The sequence below is a fragment of the Salvelinus fontinalis genome, chromosome 28 (assembly GCF_029448725.1).
Source record: "Salvelinus fontinalis isolate EN_2023a chromosome 28, ASM2944872v1, whole genome shotgun sequence".
Classification (NCBI taxonomy): Eukaryota; Metazoa; Chordata; class Actinopteri; order Salmoniformes; family Salmonidae; genus Salvelinus; species Salvelinus fontinalis.
Window position 1 is genome coordinate 26,755,111 of NC_074692.1, and position 22,688 is coordinate 26,777,798.

Sequence of the window (22,688 nt, forward strand, 5' to 3'; positions counted from 1 at the left end):
AGTCTTGAAAAATGATTTTAAAAATCCACAGAAACATACATTACATGACTGTAATTCACTCTGGGTAAAAGCTAAATAACAAAAATGTAAAGATATACAGTTTATGATGGTGTGACTATTATTCAACAGCACTGCTGAATGACCAAGCTACTAACGCTGTCCACCAGCTTAGTGAAGGGACTGGTGGAGTTCCAACTGCACCACTTCTTGTGTAACTGGGGCAGTGGAGGGAGGAAGTCCTGGAAGGTGCGGACGCTCCAGGCCCGCGGCCGGGGTCGGGCACAGCTGGCACTGCCATCCTGGGCAGCACGGGTCTCTGTGGGTGAGGCAGCCGGGTCTGGAGAGGGCCAGTCACTTACAGGGCCAGGGCCGGTGTCACTGTGCCTCAAAAACCTCTCCCGCTGCTGATAGGAGGGAGACACAAAAAAACTAGTCAAATATAATTCAATCAAACCCACCATGCAGTGTCTGTGTTCATGGGGAGTAGTAAACAAACAGAGTTCTTCAATGGAAAAGTATCTGAAAGAGGTTAAACGCTTAAACCCAGTGAACCCGCTGTAGTAATGTTTACACAGTGCATTTTTTTACAAACTGCTGCCATGGCAGAAAACGTCTTTTTCTGAAAACTGGAAGCACCTACATGTGATTATTTTATCATTTTATTTGACCATTGGAAAATGAGCCACTGTGGGAATACAATGCATATTTGATTGACTTGAGCACTCAGTCAATGGAATTTTCACCACCAGTGGCATCGGAGCGTATATGAGACATTGGCTAGGAAGAGAGAGACTCACAAGATAGCTGGATAAAAATAGCTGCATAGTATCAGAGGTTGCATTATATTCAAGCACTGACCTGCACCTCAAATCACAGTTGACCTAAAAAGGGCAACAAGCAAACCATTGAATCAGGCATGTAATCCAAAACAACAACAAAGTGCTGCCTAGTAGTGGGTGCAGTCAGTAATTCCTTCCTCTATGATTCCAAGAACCATACTCACAAAGATTCTCAGAGTAGGAGTGCTGATATAGGATCAGTGTTGCCTTTAAGATTATAATTAATAAAATTATATGGACGGGGGGGGGACCTGATCCAAGATCTGCTCTCCTACTCTGAAGGCCACCCCTAGAGGAGGTTCTCTGATACTGCCTGGGTGTCATGCCATTCCTAGAAGAGGTTATCTGCTACTGCCTGGGTATCATGCCACCCTTACGAGGTTCTCTGCTACTGCCTGCGTGTCACCCCTAGAGGAGGTTCTCTGCTACTGCCTGCGTGTCACCCCTAGAGGAGGTTCTCTGCTACTGCCTGCGTGTCACCCCTAGAGGAGGTTCTCTGCTACAGCCTACGTGCCACCCCTAGAGGAGGTTTTCTGCTACTGCCTGCGTGTCAACCCTAGAGGAGGTTCTCTGCTACAGCCTACGTGCCACCCCTAGAGGAGGTTTTCTGCTACTGCCTGTGTGTCACCCCTAGAGGAGGTTCTCTGCTACTGCCTGCTTGTCACCCCTAGAGGAGGTTCTCTGCTACTGCCTGCGTGTCACCCCTAGAGGAGGTTCTCTGCTACTGCCTGCGTGTCACCCCTAGAGGAGGTTCTCTGCTACTGCCTGCGTGTCACCCCTAGAGGAAGTTCTCTGCTACTGCCTGCATGTCACCCCTAGAGGAGGTTCTCTGCTACAGCCTACGTGCCACCCCTAGAGGAGGTTTTCTGCTACTGCCTGCGTGTCACCCCTAGAGGAGGTTCTCTGCTACAGCCTACGTGCCACCCCTAGAGGAGGTTCTCTGCTACTGCCTGCGTGTCACCCCTAGAGGAGGTTCTCTGCTACTGCCTGCGTGTCACCCCTAGAGGAGGTTCTCTGCTACTGCCTGCGTGTCACCCCTAGAGGAGGTTCTCTGCTACAGCCTACGTGCCACCCCTAGAGGAGGTTCTCTGCTACTGCCTGCGTGTCACCCCTAGAGGAGGTTCTCTGCTACTGCCTGCGTGTCACCCCTAGAGGAGGTTCTCTGCTACTGCCTGCGTGTCACCCCTAGAGGAGGTTCTCTGCTACTGCCTGCATGTCACCCCTAGAGGAGGTTCTCTGCTACTGCCTGGGTGTCATGCCACCCTAGAGGAAGTTCTCTGCTACTGCCTGGGCGTCACCCCTAGAGGAGGGCACCTCGATTGGTCCTAGCCAGGGTTACCTGCCTCGCCTCGCTCCTTACCGTATGGGCCGAGAACAGCAGTCTGCTGCTCGGACTGGGCACAGATGAAATGATAAACACCTCATCTGTCCCCAAGTCCAGTTCCGTGAGACCATTGGATGAGAAGTCCACTCCAGCATGCTCAGACATATCACCACCAACACTGACCGGGGAACCTGGGAAGGAAAGGAAGTAATAGTTGTTTTTGAATAATTTAGTTGTGACAGATACAATTAAAACATTGCTACATTGAAGGCACAACAGTCAGATGCATTGCACCATCACACCTTAGTTTACGCTAACTTCCACTGCTTTTCCCTAAAAGAGCACTTGAAATGGAATGTTACAGCTTGGTCTCCAGAGGCTACTGTATATTACTGCACTGTGTACCCAGTACACCATGTACCCACTGTAGCCACAGTACTTGTCCACTCATATTTCTGTTAACTCAGTGAGTTCCGAAGGTGCTTGCACTCAATCCATGAAAAGGAATAACCCAAGGAGGCCGATATGCAAAAATAATATACTTCTTTTAATGAATTCTTGAAAGAATACAGAAGGGTGACATTGCAAGGTGCTAAAAATAGAAAAAAAAAGAAAAAAAACTCATGGTGACATGGTTGAACTCAGCGTGAGGAGAAACATGGTGTTCCTAATGCTCTCACGCTGTTATACAGGTTAAATGTCATGACCTGTAAATCTCTCTGGACTCAGCTACAATGAGAGAGCCTTTGGATTGTTCTGGGATAAACCCAGTGTTACTCCAAAACTAAAGCCATTTTCCATTGAGACTTCTAATGCTGCACTTCCCACCTCCAATCACACCTCCCAATTTAGAGCCATTCTATGGCCGTGATCATGAGAAAATATGTCTACTCATTCAGTTTGTGGTAGAACCCTACCAGTTATATTATTTATATTATTGTTTAGAAGACTACCCGCTCTATTACTGTTTACCATCCTACCAGCTCTATTATTGTTTAGAATCCTGCCAGTTATATTATTGTTTAGAATCCTACATTTCTATTATTTCTATTACTGTTTAGAATCCTACCATTTCTATTATTTCTATTACTGTTTAGAATCCTACCAGTTCTATTATTTATATTACCGTTTAGAATCCTACCAGTTCTATTATTGTTTAGAATCCTACCAGCTCTAGTATTTATATTACTGTTTAGAATCCTACCATTTCTATTATTTCTATTACTGTTTAGAATCCTACCATTTCTATTATTTATATTACTGTTTCGAATCCTACCATTTCTATTATTTCTATTACTGTTTAGAATCCTACCAGTTCTATTATTTATATTACTGTTTAGAATCCTACCAGTTCTATTATTGTTTAGAATCCTACCAGCTCTATTATTTCTACTATTGTTTAGAATCCTACCAGCTCTATTATTTATATTATTGTTTAGAATCCTACCAGTTCTATTATTTCTATTACTGTTTAGAATCCTACCATTTCTATTATTTATATTACTGTTTAGAATCCTACCATTTCTATTATTTCTATTACTGTTTAGAATACTACCAGTTATATTATTTATATTATTGTTTGGAAACCTACCTGCTCTATTACTGTTTAGAATCCTACCAGCTCTATTATTGTTTAGAATCCTACCAGTTCTATTATTTCTATTACTGTTTAGAATCCTACCAGTCTATTTTTTATATTATTGTCTAGAATCCTACCAGCTCTATTATTGTTTAGAATCCTACCAGTTCTATTACTGTTTAGAATCCTACCAGCTCTATTATTGTTTAGAATCCTACCAGTTCTATTATTGTTTAGAATCCTACCAGCTCTATTATTTATATTATTGTTTAGAATCCTACCAGTTCTATTATATCTATTACTGTTTAGAATCCTACCAGCTCTATTATTGTTTAGAATCCTACCAGTTCTATTATTGTTTAGAATCCTACCAGCTCTATTATTTATATTATTGTTTAGAATCCTACCAGTTCTATTATATCTATTACTGTTTAGAATCCTACCAGCTCCATTATTGTTTAGAATCCCACCAGTTCTATTACTGTTTAGAATCCTACCAGCTCTATTACTGTTTAGAATCCTACCAGTTTTAATTATTGTTTAGAATCCTACCAGTTCTATTACTGTTTAGAATCCTACCAGCTCTAGTTTTATTATTGTTTAGAATCCTACCAGTTCTAATATATCTATTACTGTTTAGAATCCAACCAGTTCTATTACTTCTATTACTGTTTAGAATCCTACCAGTTCTATTATTTATATTACTGTTTAGAATCCTACCAGTTATATTACTGTTTAGAATCCTACCAGCTCTATTATTTCTATTACTGTTTAGAATCCTACCAGTTCTATTATTTCTATTACTGTTTAGAATCCTACCAGCTCTATTACTTTTTAGAATCCTACCAGCTCTATTACTGTTTAGAATCCTACCAGCTCTATTATTTATATTATTGTTTAGAATCCTACCAGCTCTTTTACTTTTTGAACCCTACCAGCTCTATTACTGTTTAGAATCCTACCAGTTATATTATTTATATTATTGTTTAGAATCCTACCAGCTCTATTACTGTTTAGAATCCTACCAGTTATATTATTTATATTATTGTTTAGAATCCTACCAGCTCTATTACTGTTTAGAATCCTACCAGCTCTATTACTGTTTAGAATCCTACCAGTTATATTATTTATATTATTGTTTAGAATCCTACCAGCTCTATTACTGTTTAGAATCCTACCAGCTCTATTACTGTTTAGAATCCTACCAGATCTATTACTGTTTAGAATCCTACCAGATCTTTTATTTATATTATTGTTTAGAATCCTACCAGTTCTATTATTTCTATTACTGTTTAGAATCCTACCAGATCTTTTATTTCTATTACTGTTTAGAATCCTACCAGCTCTATTATTGTTTAGAACCCTACCAGTTCTATTATTGTTTAGAATCCTACCATTTCTATTACTGTTTAGAATCCTACCATTTCTATTATTTCTATTACTGTTTAGAATCCTACCAGCTCTTTTACTTTTTAGAATCCTACCAGCTCTATTACTGTTTAGAATCCTACCAGTTATATTATTTATATTATTGTTTAGAATCCTACCAGTAATATTATTGTTTAGAATCCTACCAGCTCTATTACTGTTTAGAATCATACCAGATCTATTAGTTTTTAGAATCCTACCAGCTCTATTACTGTTTAGAATTATACCAGTAATATTATTTATATTATTGTTTAGAATCCTACCAGCTCTATTACTGTTTAGAATCATACCAACTCTATTATTGTTTAGAATCCTACCAGTTCTATTATTGTTTAGAAATCTACCAGCTCTTACTTTAGAATGCTACCAGTTCTATTATTGTTTAGAATCCTACCAGCTCTATTATTGTTTAGAATTCGACCTGTTATATTATTGTTTAGAATCCTAACAGTTCTATTATTTCTATTATTGTTTAGAATCCTACCAGTTCTATTATTGTTTAGAATCTTACCAGTTCTATTACTGTTTAGAATCCTACCAGCTCTATTATTGTTTAGAATCCTACCAGTTCTATTATATCTATTATTGTTTAGAATCCTACCAGCTCTATTATTTATATTATTGTTTAGAATCCTACCAGTTCTATTATATCTATTACTGTTTAGAATCCTACCAGCTCCATTATTGTTTAGAATCCTACCAGTTCTATTACTGTTTAGAATCCTACCAGCTCTATTACTGTTTAGAATCCTAACAGTTTTAATTATTGTTTAGAATCCTACCAGTTCTATTACTGTTTAGAATCCTACCAGCTCTAGTTTTATTATTGTTTAGAATCCTACCAGTTCTAATATGTCTATTACTGTTTAGAATCCAACCAGTTCTATTACTTCTATTACTGTTTAGAATCCTACCAGTTCTATTATTTATATTACTGTTTAGAATCCTACCAGTTATATTACTGTTTAGAATCCTACCAGCTCTATTATTTCTATTACTGTTTAGAATCCTACCAGTTCTATTATTTCTATTACTGTTTAGAATCCTACCAGCTCTATTACTTTTTAGAATCCTACCAGCTCTATTACTGTTTAGAATCCTACCAGCTCTATTATTGTTTAGAATCCTACCAGTTCTATTATATCTATTATTGTTTAGAATCCTACCAGTTCTATTATTGTTTAGAATCCTACCAGCTCTATTATTTATATTATTGTTTAGAATCCTACCAGTTCTATTATATCTATTACTGTTTAGAATCCTACCAGCTCTATTATTGTTTAGAATCCTACCAGTTCTATTATTGTTTAGAATCCTACCAGCTCTATTATTTATATTATTGTTTAGAATCCTACCAGTTCTATTATATCTATTCCTGTTTAGAATCCTACCAGCTCCATTATTGTTTAGAATCCCACCAGTTCTATTACTGTTTAGAATCCTACCAGCTCTATTACTGTTTAGAATCCTACCAGTTTTAATTATTGTTTAGAATCCTACCAGTTCTATTACTGTTTAGAATCCTACCAGCTCTAGTTTTATTATTGTTTAGAATCCTACCAGTTCTAATATATCTATTACTGTTTAGAATCCAACCAGTTCTATTACTTCTATTACTGTTTAGAATCCTACCAGTTCTATTATTTATATTACTGTTTAGAATCCTACCAGTTATATTACTGTTTAGAATCCTACCAGCTCTATTATTTCTATTACTGTTTAGAATCCTACCAGTTCTATTATTTCTATTACTGTTTAGAATCCTACCAGCTCTATTACTTTTTAGAATCCTACCAGCTCTATTACTGTTTAGAATCCTACCAGCTCTATTATTTATATTATTGTTTAGAATCCTACCAGCTCTTTTACTTTTTGAACCCTACCAGCTCTATTACTGTTTAGAATCCTACCAGTTATATTATTTATATTATTGTTTAGAATCCTACCAGCTCTATTACTGTTTAGAATCCTACCAGTTATATTATTTATATTATTGTTTAGAATCCTACCAGCTCTATTACTGTTTAGAATCCTACCAGCTCTATTACTGTTTAGAATCCTACCAGTTATATTATTTATATTATTGTTTAGAATCCTACCAGCTCTATTACTGTTTAGAATCCTACCAGCTCTATTACTGTTTAGAATCCTACCAGATCTATTACTGTTTAGAATCCTACCAGATCTTTTATTTATATTATTGTTTAGAATCCTACCAGTTCTATTATTTCTATTACTGTTTAGAATCCTACCAGATCTTTTATTTCTATTACTGTTTAGAATCCTACCAGCTCTATTATTGTTTAGAACCCTACCAGTTCTATTATTGTTTAGAATCCTACCATTTCTATTACTGTTTAGAATCCTACCATTTCTATTATTTCTATTACTGTTTAGAATCCTACCAGCTCTTTTACTTTTTAGAATCCTACCAGCTCTATTACTGTTTAGAATCCTACCAGTTATATTATTTATATTATTGTTTAGAATCCTACCAGTAATATTATTGTTTAGAATCCTACCAGCTCTATTACTGTTTAGAATCATACCAGATCTATTAGTTTTTAGAATCCTACCAGCTCTATTACTGTTTAGAATCATACCAACTCTATTATTGTTTAGAATCCTACCAGTTCTATTATTGTTTAGAAATCTACCAGCTCTTACTTTAGAATGCTACCAGTTCTATTATTGTTTAGAATCCTACCAGCTCTATTATTGTTTAGAATTCGACCTGTTATATTATTGTTTAGAATCCTAACAGTTCTATTATTTCTATTATTGTTTAGAATCCTACCAGTTCTATTATTGTTTAGAATCCTACCAGTTCTATTACTGTTTAGAATCCTACCAGCTCTATTATTGTTTAGAATCCTACCAGTTCTATTATATCTATTATTGTTTAGAATCCTACCAGTTCTATTATTGTTTAGAATCCTACCAGCTCTATTATTTATATTATTGTTTAGAATCCTACCAGTTCTATTATATCTATTACTGTTTAGAATCCTACCAGCTCCATTATTGTTTAGAATCCTACCAGTTCTATTACTGTTTAGAATCCTACCAGCTCTATTACTGTTTAGAATCCTAACAGTTTTAATTATTGTTTAGAATCCTACCAGTTCTATTACTGTTTAGAATCCTACCAGCTCTAGTTTTATTATTGTTTAGAATCCTACCAGTTCTAATATGTCTATTACTGTTTAGAATCCAACCAGTTCTATTACTTCTATTACTGTTTAGAATCCTACCAGTTCTATTATTTATATTACTGTTTAGAATCCTACCAGTTATATTACTGTTTAGAATCCTACCAGCTCTATTATTTCTATTACTGTTTAGAATCCTACCAGTTCTATTATTTCTATTACTGTTTAGAATCCTACCAGCTCTATTACTTTTTAGAATCCTACCAGCTCTATTACTGTTTAGAATCCTACCAGCTCTATTATTTATATTATTGTTTAGAATCCTACCAGCTCTTCTACTTTTTGAACCCTACCAGCTCTATTACTGTTTAGAATCCTACCAGTTATATTATTTATATTATTGTTTAGAATCCTACCAGCTCTATTACTGTTTAGAATCCTACCAGTTATATTATTTATATTATTGCTTAGAATCCTACCAGCTCTATTACTGTTTAGAATCCTACCAGCTCTATTACTGTTTAGAATCCTACCAGTTATATTATTTATATTATTGTTTAGAATCCTACCAGCTCTATTACTGTTTAGAATCCTACCAGTTCTATTATTTCTATTACTGTTTAGAATCCTACCAGATCTTTTATTTCTATTACTGTTTAGAATCCTACCAGCTCTATTATTGTTTAGAACCCTACCAGTTCTATTATTGTTTAGAATCCTACCATTTCTATTACTGTTTAGAATCCTACCAGTTCTATTATTTCTATTACTGTTTAGAATCCTACCAGCTCTATTACTTTTTAGAATCCTACCAGCTCTATTACTGTTTAGAATCCTACCAGCTCTATTATTTATATTACTGTTTAGAATCCTACCAGCTCTTTTACTTTTTAGAATCCTATCAGCTCTATTACTGTTTAGAATCCTACCAGTTATATTATTTATATTATTGTTTAGAATCCTACCAGTAATATTATTGTTTAGAATCCTACCAGCTCTATTACTGTTTAGAATCATACCAACTCTATTATTGTTTAGAATCCTACCAGTTCTATTATTGTTTAGAAATCTACCAGCTCTTACTTTAGAATCCTACCAGTTCTATTATTGTTTAGAATCCTACCAGCTCTATTATTGTTTAGAATTCGACCTGTTATATTATTGTTTAGAATCCTAACAGTTCTATTATTTCTATTATTGTTTAGAATCCTACCAGCTCTATTACTGTTTAGAATCATACCAACTCTATTATTGTTTAGAATCCTACCAGTTCTATTATTGTTTAGAAATCTACCAGCTCTTACTTTAGAATCCTACCAGTTCTATTATTGTTTAGAATCCTACCAGCTCTATTATTGTTTAGAATTCGACCTGTTATATTATTGTTTAGAATCCTAACAGTTCTATTATTTCTATTATTGTTTAGAATCCTACCAGTTCTATTATTGTTTAGAATCCTACCAGTTCTATTATTGTTGAGAATCCTACCAGATCTATTACTGTGTGTTGGAGGACTAAACGATTCATGGCTGTGGAAGTCATTGCTGTAAATGAGAATGTGTTTTGAGTCAACTTACCAGGTAAAATAATATATATATAAAAATATTACGCATGATGTCAAAATATTACGACTATCTGTCATAGTTTCACAGCCGAATGAGATAACAGTGCCACAATTACGCTGAACATGTAAGTTAGGTTTAGGGGCAGATGAAGCCATTGTCAGCCAGGTCGGAACCAGACCAAACACCCCAGCGGTACCCCTCAATCATGGAGATAGGGAGGGGGAGCAGGGCAGGGGGAGCAGGGCAGGGGGAGCGAGTGGATTCACTAGGCTAGGTGGCTGGAGCACAAGTAGAGGGAAAAACAGGGGAGTGTTAGAGGGAGAGAGAGGAGATAGAGTGTGTGTGTGTGTGTGTACGCGCGCATGTGCATGCACATACCCACCTGTGTGTGTGAGGCTGAGGGAGTGGTTGTTGTCGTTCTCTGCCGTGCCAGGGACCTCCAGGCTGGGCTGATTAGTAGCCACCAGCTGCAGCTCACGGACGTCAGCTCCAGAGTTCTGCACTCTCTCCTGCACCTACAATTTAGAGTCAGCAAGTACTATTACAGCTGCCTACCAGAGCACATACACCAAGGGAGTAGGGCTGCACAGCACTATGAAATACAGACATGAACTAAAGTTGTTTTGATCCATTAATAAAATGTTTTGATAACCAATGGGGTATTATGATCTTGTGGCAATAAGATACTAAAAGAGACCAGAACTTGTAGGACTGTTTTGCTTCTTTCCTTTTAAGCACACTAAAGTTCAATCCCAAATAGAAGTGTAATAGGGAAGTGTAACGTGTGTGTGTGTGTGTGTGTGTGTGTGTGTGTGTGTGTGTGTGTGTGTGTGTGTGTGTGTGTGTGTGTGTGTGTGTGTGTGTGTGTGTGTGTGTGTGTGTGTGTGTGTGTGTGTGTGTGTGTCAGTCAGTCAGTCAGTCAGTCAGTCAGTCTGACCCCAGTCAGTCTACCTCAGGCTGCCTGCCCTGCGTGGGAGAAGTTGGACAACAACAGCGCCAGGCCAGCGGAGGGTATTTGCATTTGTTCCAGTGGCTGTAGTCTAGAGGATATGAATTAAATGTTCCCTGATTCCAGTCAGTAGCTAGCCTACAGAGGAATGTCTGGACATACACACACACACACACACACACACACACACACACACACACACACACACACACACACACACACACACACACACACACACACACACACACAGGGGTCATTTTCCGTTTACCTCAGAGTTGTTGGATGAGCGGGAGCTGGCTCTTTTCGGACATAGTTTAGGTCTGGAAAACAAAAAAAGAGCCACAACATTGCAGTTATGCATTTCTTGACTGTTTTACATATCTTTGAAAACCATTATTTACTTTTGACGACATTCTCTTTCATGCTATTTGTGAAAGCTTGACTGTTATTTAGGGCAACTTTTCTCCAAAATGTTTTACAAAATGAACACATTCCCCCACAATTAGAAACGGGAACTTCACTGAGGTTCTTCCTCAAAACATAAAAAGTCTAGCTAGCTAAATCACTACATACAAACAGCCCCAGGTTGTTTCTCTAAAGGGCAGCTCCAGCAGCTGAGGGGATTCTGTTCATTAACCAAGATCTAAATGCTTTTTGTATACCCATTTCTGGTACAATTAAAAACCATGGCGCCAGGACACGACTAATACAACTAACTGCTCTCCAAAATGCATGAGGGATTTCTCTAAACAATTCATGGCTGTGGAAGTCATTGCTGTAAATGAGAATGTGAATTGAGTCAACTTACCAGGTAAAATAAAATATATATAAAAATATTACGCATGATGGAAATGCCCTTCTTGGCTTCCTGATAATGTTTAATCCGTGTGTTGTTGTTCCTGGTAATTAGACTTTCATTTTATTAGAAGTGTGTTTTCAATTTCCCTTTCATTAGCAGCAAGAAGTAAGAACTACACAAATGGGCTTATTGTGCTCAACAGCCACACATAGGTTTTTGAGAATAACCCATTTCTACTGTGTAACCTATTTCACAGAGATGTACAGTATGTTGCTACATTATATCATAAAGTATTGTGTGTATGTTTGTTTTTTCAATACAGAATGCTTTCAAGCTGAGAAAAATGTTGAATTGCACAAGTAATAAAAAAACAGTGCTTTTCCTTTGAGTTTAGTTGACTAGATTGAGGGGAATTTTCATAGAGATAGATGTTTTATATGTATGGGTATTTAAACCTTCCTGGAGGGAACTAGAGATGTGAATCAGGCCGGTAGAGTACAACGGCGATACTCATTTAGTCACCTGGCATGGATAATATTACACCCTGCTAGAACTGGTACTAGCAGCGTGTGCTACTGTTGTCTCCCCATGGGATCGACCGAGAGAACAACCTGTAAATTACACCTTTTGATACTGTATGTTGTTCTTGTTCTATTAAACAACCACGATGGCACCTCGGCAGGACAAAGGCTCACAGCACAGCAGCACGAGGATCTCTGCTCTTCTGGTCTTCCTTCCTTATTCTCCCACTGGCTTTTGTATGGCTACATTTCTCTTCGTCAGTTGGAATCGATGCCAGGTGCTGCACCTTGAACGGCCCTCACCCTCCCTCCCTCCGTGTCTCGCTCACTCTCCCTCCCCCTCTCTGTATAATGGTGAGAATGCTGCACATCAAGGCAGCTACACCCAAACCTTTCACTGGGTCTCATCAGGGACCAACCAAGGCCTCCAGCTGAGTCAACAGGCAGGCCATCAGCAGCAGCACACTAGTGGAGGAGGAGGAGGACTGACTGGCAGACTATCCCATTCACGGCTACCATCTCATTCATGGGAGGAATCTTTGTTACACTGGCCAACATCAAAGACCCAACAGTTGTGCCATCTCCCTTGGAGGGTGATAAAAGGACAATTCTTGCCATTGTGCAGAATGTGCATGGTCTAGTTTATGTTTATGCTTGAGAACTGCATGTCTCAGGTTGTCAGGGAAATATATTTATAACACAAAACGTGTCTGACAAAGGTATCTTTATGACTCATTTCTTTCTGCATGGCTTGCTTTACCTGAAGATGTTGCACAGGTGAACTACAGGGATCATGAAGAGACAATCATTCCCATTGTGCATTGTCTTGTTTATGTTTATGCTTGAGTACTGTATGTCTCTACGAGTCAATAGGGAAAGCAATGACAAAATGTGTATGACAAAATAAAAATGTTGAATTTCATATTGTATAATAACACAAAATCTGAATAGTTCCATGCCTGATATTACTGTACATTCCTTCTCCTCTTGTAATCCCTGTCTAATGTACCCATGTGGAAGAGCTAGGTTACAGTAAAATTGTGTCATGAAAATCATAATCAATCCTACATGTTAAACCACTTATAATGAGTTTACATGGTTCTTGAGAGTGTAACATTGTGGTCTCCTACCAGTATATTGGGATTTTCATGCATTTATTAACTTTTTATCAGATACGTTATGCATACTGTACATGTTAGCCATCTATTGTACTTTTTACTGTAGGCTATATCGTCATTGGGCTATTCATGTCCCCTGTCGTTGTGAATTTGTACTTTGCAGAGGAGTTGGCGTACAAGGGCAGCACAGCAAGTTTTTCCTGTTATTGTCAGGTATGCCATGTGTTTTTGTTTGTTAAGAAATGTTGACAACATTTTACCGTTAGCAGTTCGCAAGTGCATGTCTGGCTGTCATTGAGAAACGCCTGGCTGTCATTGAGAAAGTTGGCTAGTCTAGACCTATAAGCTATAGTGTACATTGCGTTTGTTATTGTACTGTTATGTGAAACAAGATTATTGTTACAGTGCATTCGGAAAGTATTCAGACCCCTTGACTTTTCCCACATTTTGTTACGTTACAGCCTTATTCTAAAATGTATAAATGTTTGTATTTTTGGTCGGGGCCTCTCGAGTGGCACAGCCATCTAAGGCACTGCATCGCAGTGCTACAGGCGTCACTACAGATCCAGGTTCGATCCCGGTCTGTATCACAAATGGCCATGATTGGGAGTCCCATAGGGCGGCCGCGACCGGGAGACCCATGAGGCAGCGCACAATTGGCCCAGCGTCGTCCGGTTAGGGGAGGGTTTGGCCGGCTGGGATATCCTTGTCCCATTGCGACTCCTTGTGGCGGCCAGGTGCATGTACACTGACTTCGGTCGCCAGCTGTATGTGTTTCCTCCGACACATTGGTGCGGCTGGCTTTCGGGTTAAGCGAGCAGTGTGTCAAGAAGCAATGAGGCTTAGCGGGGTCGCACGGCTCTCGACATATACATTTACGTCATTTAGCAGACGCTCTTATCCAGAGCGACTTACAAATTGGAAAGTTCATACATATTCATCCTGGTCCCCCCGTGGGAATTGAACCCACAACCCTGGCGTTGCAAGCGCCATGCTCTACCAACTGAGCCATACGGGACCACACTCGACCTTAGCCTCTCTTGAGTCCGTACAGGAGTTGCAATGATGGGACAAGACTGTAACTACCAATTGGATATCACGAACTTGGAGGTCTCTCCAGAGATGTTAGATCAGATTCAGGTCCGGGCTTTGGCTGGGCCACTCAACGACATTCAGAGACTTGTCCTGAAGCCACTCCTGTGTTGTCTTGGCTGTGTGCTTAGGGTCGTTGTCCTGCTGGAAGGTGAACCTTTGCCCCAGTCTGAGGTCCTGAGTGCTCTGGAGCAGGTTTTCATCAAGGATCTCTCTGTCCCCGCCGCTGAAAAACATCCCCACAGCATGATGCTGCCACCACCATGCTTCACCACCATGCTTCACCGTATGGATGGTGCCAGGTTTCTTTCAGACTTGACGCTTGGCATTCAAGCCAAAGAGTTCAATCTTGGTTTCATCGGACCAAAGAATCTTGTTTCTCATGGTCTGAGAGTCCTTTAGATGCCTTTTGGCAAAACTCCAAGCAGGCTCTCATGTGCCTTTTCCTGAGGAGTGGCTTCCGTCTGGCCACTCTACCATAAAGGCCTGATTGGTGGAGTGCTGCAGAGATGGTTGTTCTTCTGGAAGGTTCTCCCATCTCCACAGAGGAACTCTGGAGCTTGGTTTTTCCTCTGACATTCACTGTCAACTGTGGGACCTTATATAGACAGGTGTGTGCCTTTCCAAATCATGTCAAATCAATTGAATTTACCACAGGTGGACTCCAATAAAGTAGAAACATGTAGAGGATGATCAATAGAAACAGGATGCACCTGAGCTCAATTTCGAGTCTCATAACAAAGGGTCTTAATACTTAGTATTTCAGTTTTTTATTATTAATACATTTTCAAAAAAATATATATTTTTCGCTTTGTAATTATGGAGTATTGTGTGTAGTAGATTGATGAGGATATTTTTTAATTTAATCAATTTTAGAAAAAAGCTGTAACGTAACAAAATGTACTTTCCAAATGCACTGTACAGTATATGTAAGCCAATCAAAACACAACACAGAGGCAATCTACACCGGTCACACTTGCACAATTCTCTCTGCATGTCACCCCTGAGGTACTGGTTCGAAATAAATAGGTTGATCTGACTCCCTGATAACACAACACGTATGTGACAAATGGATATTATATCACAGCAACTCTCTCTGCATGCTTTTACATACCTGAAAATTATGCATAGAGCACTGGTGAGCACCATGGCAAAGAAGGCTGCTCCGCTCATGGCAGCCAGCAGAGATTCCATCTTGCTGGCCCCGGTAGGGGCGTAGGTGTGCCTGGGGTCATCTCCATCCGGTTCTGTCCGGTTGTGGTAATGAAAGAGCAGGGCGAAGCCACGGCCCCAGTGGGTGGTGGTGATCAACTCCATGATGACCTCTACCATCTCCTGGCTAGAGCCAAACACCAGCTGGCTGCTGGAGGGCCGGTTGGAGCCACAGAAGCGCGAGGAGAAAGTGAGGAGGTCCGAGATGTAGAGGACGTCGTGGGGGCAAGCGTCCACCACCTGGGTCTCAGAGCTCACTGACTCCGTGTCCGTGGAGGGCGGAGAGGTCGGAGTGGTGGCCTTGTCTACAACCACAGCCAGGTCTGGGGCTGCTGCTCTGGGGTTAGGGGTAAGGTTCAGGTCAGGGTCGCCTCTGAGGAGAGGAGAGGTGATTGAGTTCACCGCTGCCTGGTCCCTGGGTAGGAGGTGTGAGGTGGGATGTGGGGATGCAATGTCAGAGGTGGACCTTTTAGCAGAGTTGGAGACTTTGGCGATCTCCATCTTGGTGGACTGCTCTTGCACCACCACCTGCTTGACCTTGTCATGTTGGAAGAAGGACTGGGGGGCTATCGCTCTGCCCCCCTGAGCCTGAGTTACGTGGACGTCTTTAGCCAGCATTGACATGTTTTCATCTGTGACAGGACTACCAGACGGGAACGTTGCCCCATCGTCAGCCTCAGCATCTTTCACTTTCAAGTTAGAGATGGCAGTGTACTGGGCGGAGGGGTCGTGGCTCTCGAACACGTCAAAGTCAAATATCTCCAGTATGAGCTGGTGGCCGACGGGCACAAAGAACTGCCAGACACAGTGGCTCCCTGAGGAGTAGTTATAGGGAAACCCAGGAGACAGGATGAGGCCTTGGACATCCACAACATCCACCTTCGCTCCACAATCAAAGTAGACCTGCAATAATCACATACATGGGCTTGGTGAGGGGGACAAGAGTGTACCTAAAAACGCTAGCATCTCTAATGATCGACATCTCTACTGTATACCTACTGTATAATCAGCAGACATAAAATTAAAATAAGATGATGATAACGTCTAGGGACATATAATACAAATAAGGCTTCCTTTTAAACAAATAATACAGTTGAGCTGAATTGCACATTGCCTAAAAAACAATGAACTGCATCCAGACCTGAACTATTCAACCCTCCTCTTCTGCCAGTCAGTATATCAAAGCCATGGCGGTGCCTTGCATGCCTGTGCTTGGGTAACCCTGGGGAGGGTTTCTTAAAACACGCTGAGCTGGCTGTAATGCTTCCCAGGTGTGTGGGTTGGACGGTGGAGGGGGACCTCAGCCTGGCTAAGCAGCGGCAGATGTGTGGCTGGGGCTGCTGGGCCCAGAGCTCAGGTCCAGACCTTTGTAGGAGGGCTGGTGTGTTTATGAGCTTTCCTCTCAGCCCAGGTTATGGACTGTGAGAACCGAGCAACGACCTAGCCGGGGCTCAACCAGCACAGCCTCCACCACCAGACAGGTAACAAACCAGCCAATGCCCCAGGAAACACTAGTAGTCTGGCTGGGAACACATTTAAAACGCGGTGTGTGTGTGCAAAAGGAGCACCACCACTGCCATCGACCAACGCCAGATAGACGCTTTGATTGCCACTCCATGGCCCATCTCATCTCTCCATATGCATGCATTTATCAAAGATAAAAATTTCTCAGATTTTAAGAAGCCAAATCTGGATGTACTTTTCAATCATCACTGTATGAGAGAGGCTGCTGCTAGGTTTGGCCTCAGCAACCCCCTCCGTCCTTCTGACTGCAACTCTGCAACTCAAAGGCCTCTCTATTGCTGATACAGCTGGCAGCCTCACAGCCAGGTCAGAATGTCCCTTACAGAGAGCTGGAGGGCAGTAAGGACATACATATCTCTGTGTGTGTGTGTTCTGTACAGTTAATGAAAGACGGATTTTCAAAGCACATGAATGCACCGAAAATATTGAATGCATTTTATTACGGATATCACGCCAGAGAGACAGTCCTGATCGCCTGACCATCACGTAACAGCATATGTAATCAATCTGTTTTTAGACCTCCCTATCCTGGCCACTTAATGACTCAACAATTTTGCAATATGTTGGTGAACAACATTGGACTAAAAACATTGGATCAAAACATTGTAACAACGTATTAATCTCAGCTATTATTTCTAACCATGGGAAAATATGTATATTATATGCATGGGAAAGAGACAAGCCACTTATCATGTGTTGTGCTAGTAATCCAGTATGTGTTTTTGGTTTGTATTAAATACAATTGACAAATTATAATAACAGCGTCTGTTAAAGAAACTAAAGAAGGAGTGCCTTTAAAAAGCAACAAATCCCTTTTGGAAACGGCCTATGTGGCATCGATAGGAGTCAGAAACAGTTATTCTAGTGTCAAAATTGACTATAAAGTGTACATAGAATAATTTGTCATAAAGTCAGTCCCGTCTAAAACGGAGTTTGGAACATCCATGCGTCACAACGGGTAAAGGAAGGTTGAGTTTTTGATTTGAGGATGTACAGTACCACTCAAAAGTTTGGACACACCTATTCATTCAAGGGTTTTTCTTTATTTATACTATTTTCTACATTGTAAAATAATAGTGAAGACATCAAAACTATGAAATAACACATATGGAATCATGTAGTAACCAAAAAAGTGTTTAACAAATCAAAATATATTTTATATTTGAGATTCTTCAAAGTAGCCACCCTTTGCCTTGATGACAGCTTTGCACACTCTTGGCATTCTCTCAACCAGGTTCATGAAGTAGTCACCTGGAATAAATTTCAATTAACAGGTGTGCCTCGTTTAACTTCACTAGGGTAGGGGGCAGCATTTGGAATTTTGGATGAAATGCATGCCCAAATTAAACTGCCTGCTTCTCGGGTCCAGAAGATATGATATGCTTATAACTGGTAGATTTTGATAGAAAACACTCTAAAGTTTCCAAAACTGTTAAAATAGTGTCTGTGAGTATAACAGAACTGATTTGGCAGGCGAAAACCTGAGAAAGATCCATTCAGGAAGTATTTTTTGGGGGGGGTTTTGTAGTTTTCTATTCAATGCCATTACAGTATCCATTGACTTAGGACTCAAATTGCAGTTTCTATGCCTTCCACTAGATGTCAACAGTCTTTAGAAATTGTTTCAGGCTTGTATTCTGAAAAATTAAGAAGTGAGAGCAGTCTGAATGAGTGGACCCTAAAGTGTCACAGAGCTTTTTCATGCGCACGACCGAGAGAGTGCGTTTCTTGTTTACCTTTTTTCTTGTTTACCTTTAATTGACGACGTTATTGTCCGGTTGAAATATTATTGATTATTTAGACTACAAACAACATGAGGTTTGAATATAAACATCGAACAAAAGGAACATTTATTGAGTAAATTAATGTCTGCTGAGTGCAACCATATGAAGATCATCGAAGGTAAGGGATTAATTTGATCTGTATTTCTGACATGTGTAACTGTTCTACTTGGCTGGCTACTGTTTGTAATGATTTGTCTAGTGGGCTATGTTCTCAAATGTATGTAGAAAATTGTAAAAATCAATGAAAACCCTTGAATGAGTAGTAGTGTCCAAACTTTTGACTGGTACTGTACATTTGCCCACTAACATGGGTGAGCAGCTGCGGTGATTTCTCTCTATCCAATAGCATAGACAGTGAGACCGACCTGCCAATCAGCTCTGACTTTGTTTCAATAAAACAACACATTGCACATTTTTTTACTTGAGAAATACTGCACCAAACACCTTAGTTAGATGGAAAACTGTACAACTAAAACATCCTCAGAAAAAATGTCTAAATAAATTACAGATTTCTTGAGTTATCTTAGATTCATTCTGGGGATTTCGAGGGAGTGAAATAGGCTTCCGGGTCTACAGAGTCTCATGTGGGACAAACACGGAATCAGAAAACACACCTCCAAGTTTGAAATCTTGTTTTTCTAATGAGCAACAGAAAAACACACGTGCCAATTGGGGTGTTCATTGGCTCTTTAAGATGAACTTAAAGTTGTAAATGTTTTATTGCTATGGACACAGTACACTCATTGTCAAGTTTGGGCACCAAATCAAATAATTACAGAAACAAATTCTAATTTATGCAGTGGTAAATACAATTTTATAGTGATAGAGGCTTATATAACAGTGATAAATTACAAGAATCAAGGCACACTTTGAAGCCCAACTAGTTCTAAGAGTGTTGTAGCCTTTTCTTTCTCAATGCTTTCTCTGCTGTTTAGTGTGAAAACATTACTTCATAGTAAGGTGCAAAAGACAAAATGGCCTTAGACTTACTAGGAACTCATGTCATGAGCGCCACAACAATACATAAATTACGCGGATGACATTTGAACTGGTCAAATGCCATTCCCAGAGAGGTTGCAGAAAGTAAGCCAATTTCCGTTTTTGTTCTACGGTGTTGTGCAGTGTAGTGGTTTTGTGCCCTATAGAATGAAGGGAACAGCTTGACAACATGGGGGGGAAGGGAGGGGTGTGTTTGTCTGTCTCTGTGACCAATATAAGTGTCCAAATCCACTTTCATGTAGCCAGGCTCTCTCTATTGACAGTGTGTGGGATACATAGAAAGAGAGAGAACTTTGTCAGGGAAGGATTCTGATACATCACAGGCATTATTCAAGGAAGCCTTTTCTCATGGGGAACAATGGGCAGCAGTGCCGTTTGGTTGCACCACTTCATGGTGGGATGGGAGATAACACTTTAATGAAGTGATGTTAATAAGTAGGAGAAGGCAGAAAGTTTACAGAAGACCCTGCTGGCCGGTCATTGCACCGAGTTGTGCCACACAAGGAGATTGACTAGACGATCCCTGTACAAAAGCAGAGAAACCAAGCATATAATGATGTAGAATGACTTGTGCATTGGAATGTCAAATGCAAACCTGTGATTAGTTCGAGGTTGACCATAATATTGATATTGTTAAGCAACTTGAATCCTTTGTCAGAACAACATTTCCAGAAATGCAAATTACCTGAAATATAGTTTGAACTTTATACAAAGCCTCCTAAAAGAATATCCCATGATTGATTTGCTTTTAGGAATATGAATTTTGAACACAATTCCAATCTCTAAATCATAACAAACTCACCCTAACAACTGAAGAGCTTACTGAGGAATTGAAACAGGTTAGTGAGTATACAACTAGTATGATGAAACCCCCAGCTAAAACCCTTGAAACAGAGGCTCGACTTCCCATAGCGATTGCTGTCACACACTCACTCATTCCCTTCCCTCACATGCACAAACAGCCCCTGACTGGCTCCTAAACAGCCAGACGGGCCCCTCAAGGGGGCAGGGATCCTCCCAGGCGCTGTTTACTGGAGTAGAAAAGTGACACTGCTCCACAGGCTGACGCTTCAGCTATGCCAACTCCCAGATGAAGTGTTATATAACCCAGGGCTCAGCAGCTCCTCTGTATGTCTGTCGGTCTGTCTCGGTCCAATCATTTAGCCACTGTTGCTGGTCAGGTCAGACACAGACAGAAATCTAGAGCATAGACTTTAGGGTTATTCCTACAGTGGAGAATACTGAATCTGTGTGTCATAGAAGCACCATACTAAGACACAACATCCTTGCACCCGGTGTTGTCTGTCCACAGCTGTGAAAAGGCACTGATACACGAGCCCACAACTTATACAATACAGTGACTTCGGAAAGTATTCAGACACTGACTTTTTCCACAGCATTATTCTAAAACGTATTAAATCGTTTTTTTCCCCTCATCAAATCTACACACAATACCACATAATGATAAAGCAAAAACAGTATTTAAAAAAAATGGTTGCTAATGTTGTGTTGCCATGTGTTGCTGCCTTGCTGTGTTGTTGTCCTAGGTCTCTCTTTATGAAGTGTTTTGTTGTCTCTCTTGTTGTGATGAGTGTTTTGTCCTATATTTATATTGTTTTTATCTTTATATTTTAATCTCATGCCCCCGTCTCCGCAGGAGGCTTTTTGCCTTTTGGTAGGCCGTCATAAGAAAATAAGAATTTGTTCTTAATTAACTGACTTACCTAGTTAAATAAAGGTTAAATAAAATAACAATAATTTCTTCGAAATTTCAAAAGTATTCAGACCATTCACTCAGTACTTTGTTGAAGCACCTTTGGCAGTGATTACAGCCTAGAGTCTTCTTGGGTATGATGCTACAAGCTTGCCACACCTGTATTTGGGTCCTCTCAAGATCCTCTCAAGCTCTGCCAGGTTGGATGGGGAGCGTTGCTGAACAGCTATTTTCAGGTCTCTCCAGAGATGTTTGATCGGGTTCAAGTCCGGGCTCTGGCTGGGCCACTCAAGGACATTCAGAGCCTTGTCCCGAAGCCACTCCTACGTTGTCTTGGCTGTGTGCTTAGGGTTGTTGTCCTGTTGGAAGGTGAACCTTCGCCCCAGTCTGAGGTCCTGAGCGCTCTAGAGAAGGTTGTCATCGAGGATGTCTCTGTACTTTGCTCCGTTCATCTTTGCCTCGATCCTGACTAGTCTCCCAGTCCCTGACTCTGAAAAACATCCCCACAGCATGATGCTGCCACCACCATGCTTCACCGTAGGGATGGTGCCAGGTTTTCTCCAGATGTAACGCTTGGCATTCAGGCCAAAAAGTTCAATCATGGTTTCATCAGACCAGAAAATCTTGTTTCTCATGGTCTGAGAGTCTTTAGGTGCCTTTTGGCTAACTCCAAGCAGGCTGTCATGTGACTTTTACTGAGGAGTGGCTTCCGTCTGGCTACCATAAAGGCCTGATTGGTGGAGTGCTGCAGAGATGGTTGTCTTTCTAGAAGGCTCTCCCATTTCCAGAGAGGAACTGTAGAGCTATGTCACAGTTACCATCGGGTTCTTGGTCACCTCCCTGACCAAGGCCCTTCTCCCTCGATTGCTCAGTTTGACAGCTCTAGGAATAGTCTTTGTGGTTCCAAACGTCTTCCGTTTAAGAATGATGGAGGCCACAATAGAAATGTCAAACACACAAACCGAGTGTGGGGATGGTGGAAGAACATCACATTTGTCATTATGGGGTATAGTATGTAGATTGCCGAGGAATTGTTTTTATTTAATTCATTTTAGAATAAGGCTGTAACGTAACAAAATGTGGAAAAAG

At 40.2% G+C, this 22,688-nt stretch overlaps 1 protein-coding gene across 1 annotated transcript in view; it reads right to left on the reverse strand.

Annotated features, from left to right (window-relative positions):
- LOC129826517 (uncharacterized) overlaps window positions 1-22,688 on the reverse strand; it is a 32,878-nt gene that overhangs the window by 4,524 nt on the left and 5,666 nt on the right. The window contains exons 2-6 of the mRNA XM_055887338.1: window positions 15,481-16,481; window positions 11,105-11,156; window positions 10,270-10,402; window positions 2,200-2,354; window positions 156-404 (exon numbers count right to left, since the gene is read on the reverse strand). Of these exons, the coding sequence (XP_055743313.1) occupies window positions 156-404; window positions 2,200-2,354; window positions 10,270-10,402; window positions 11,105-11,156; window positions 15,481-16,481 (1,590 nt within the window). The remainder of the gene's footprint in view (window positions 1-155; window positions 405-2,199; window positions 2,355-10,269; window positions 10,403-11,104; window positions 11,157-15,480; window positions 16,482-22,688) is intronic.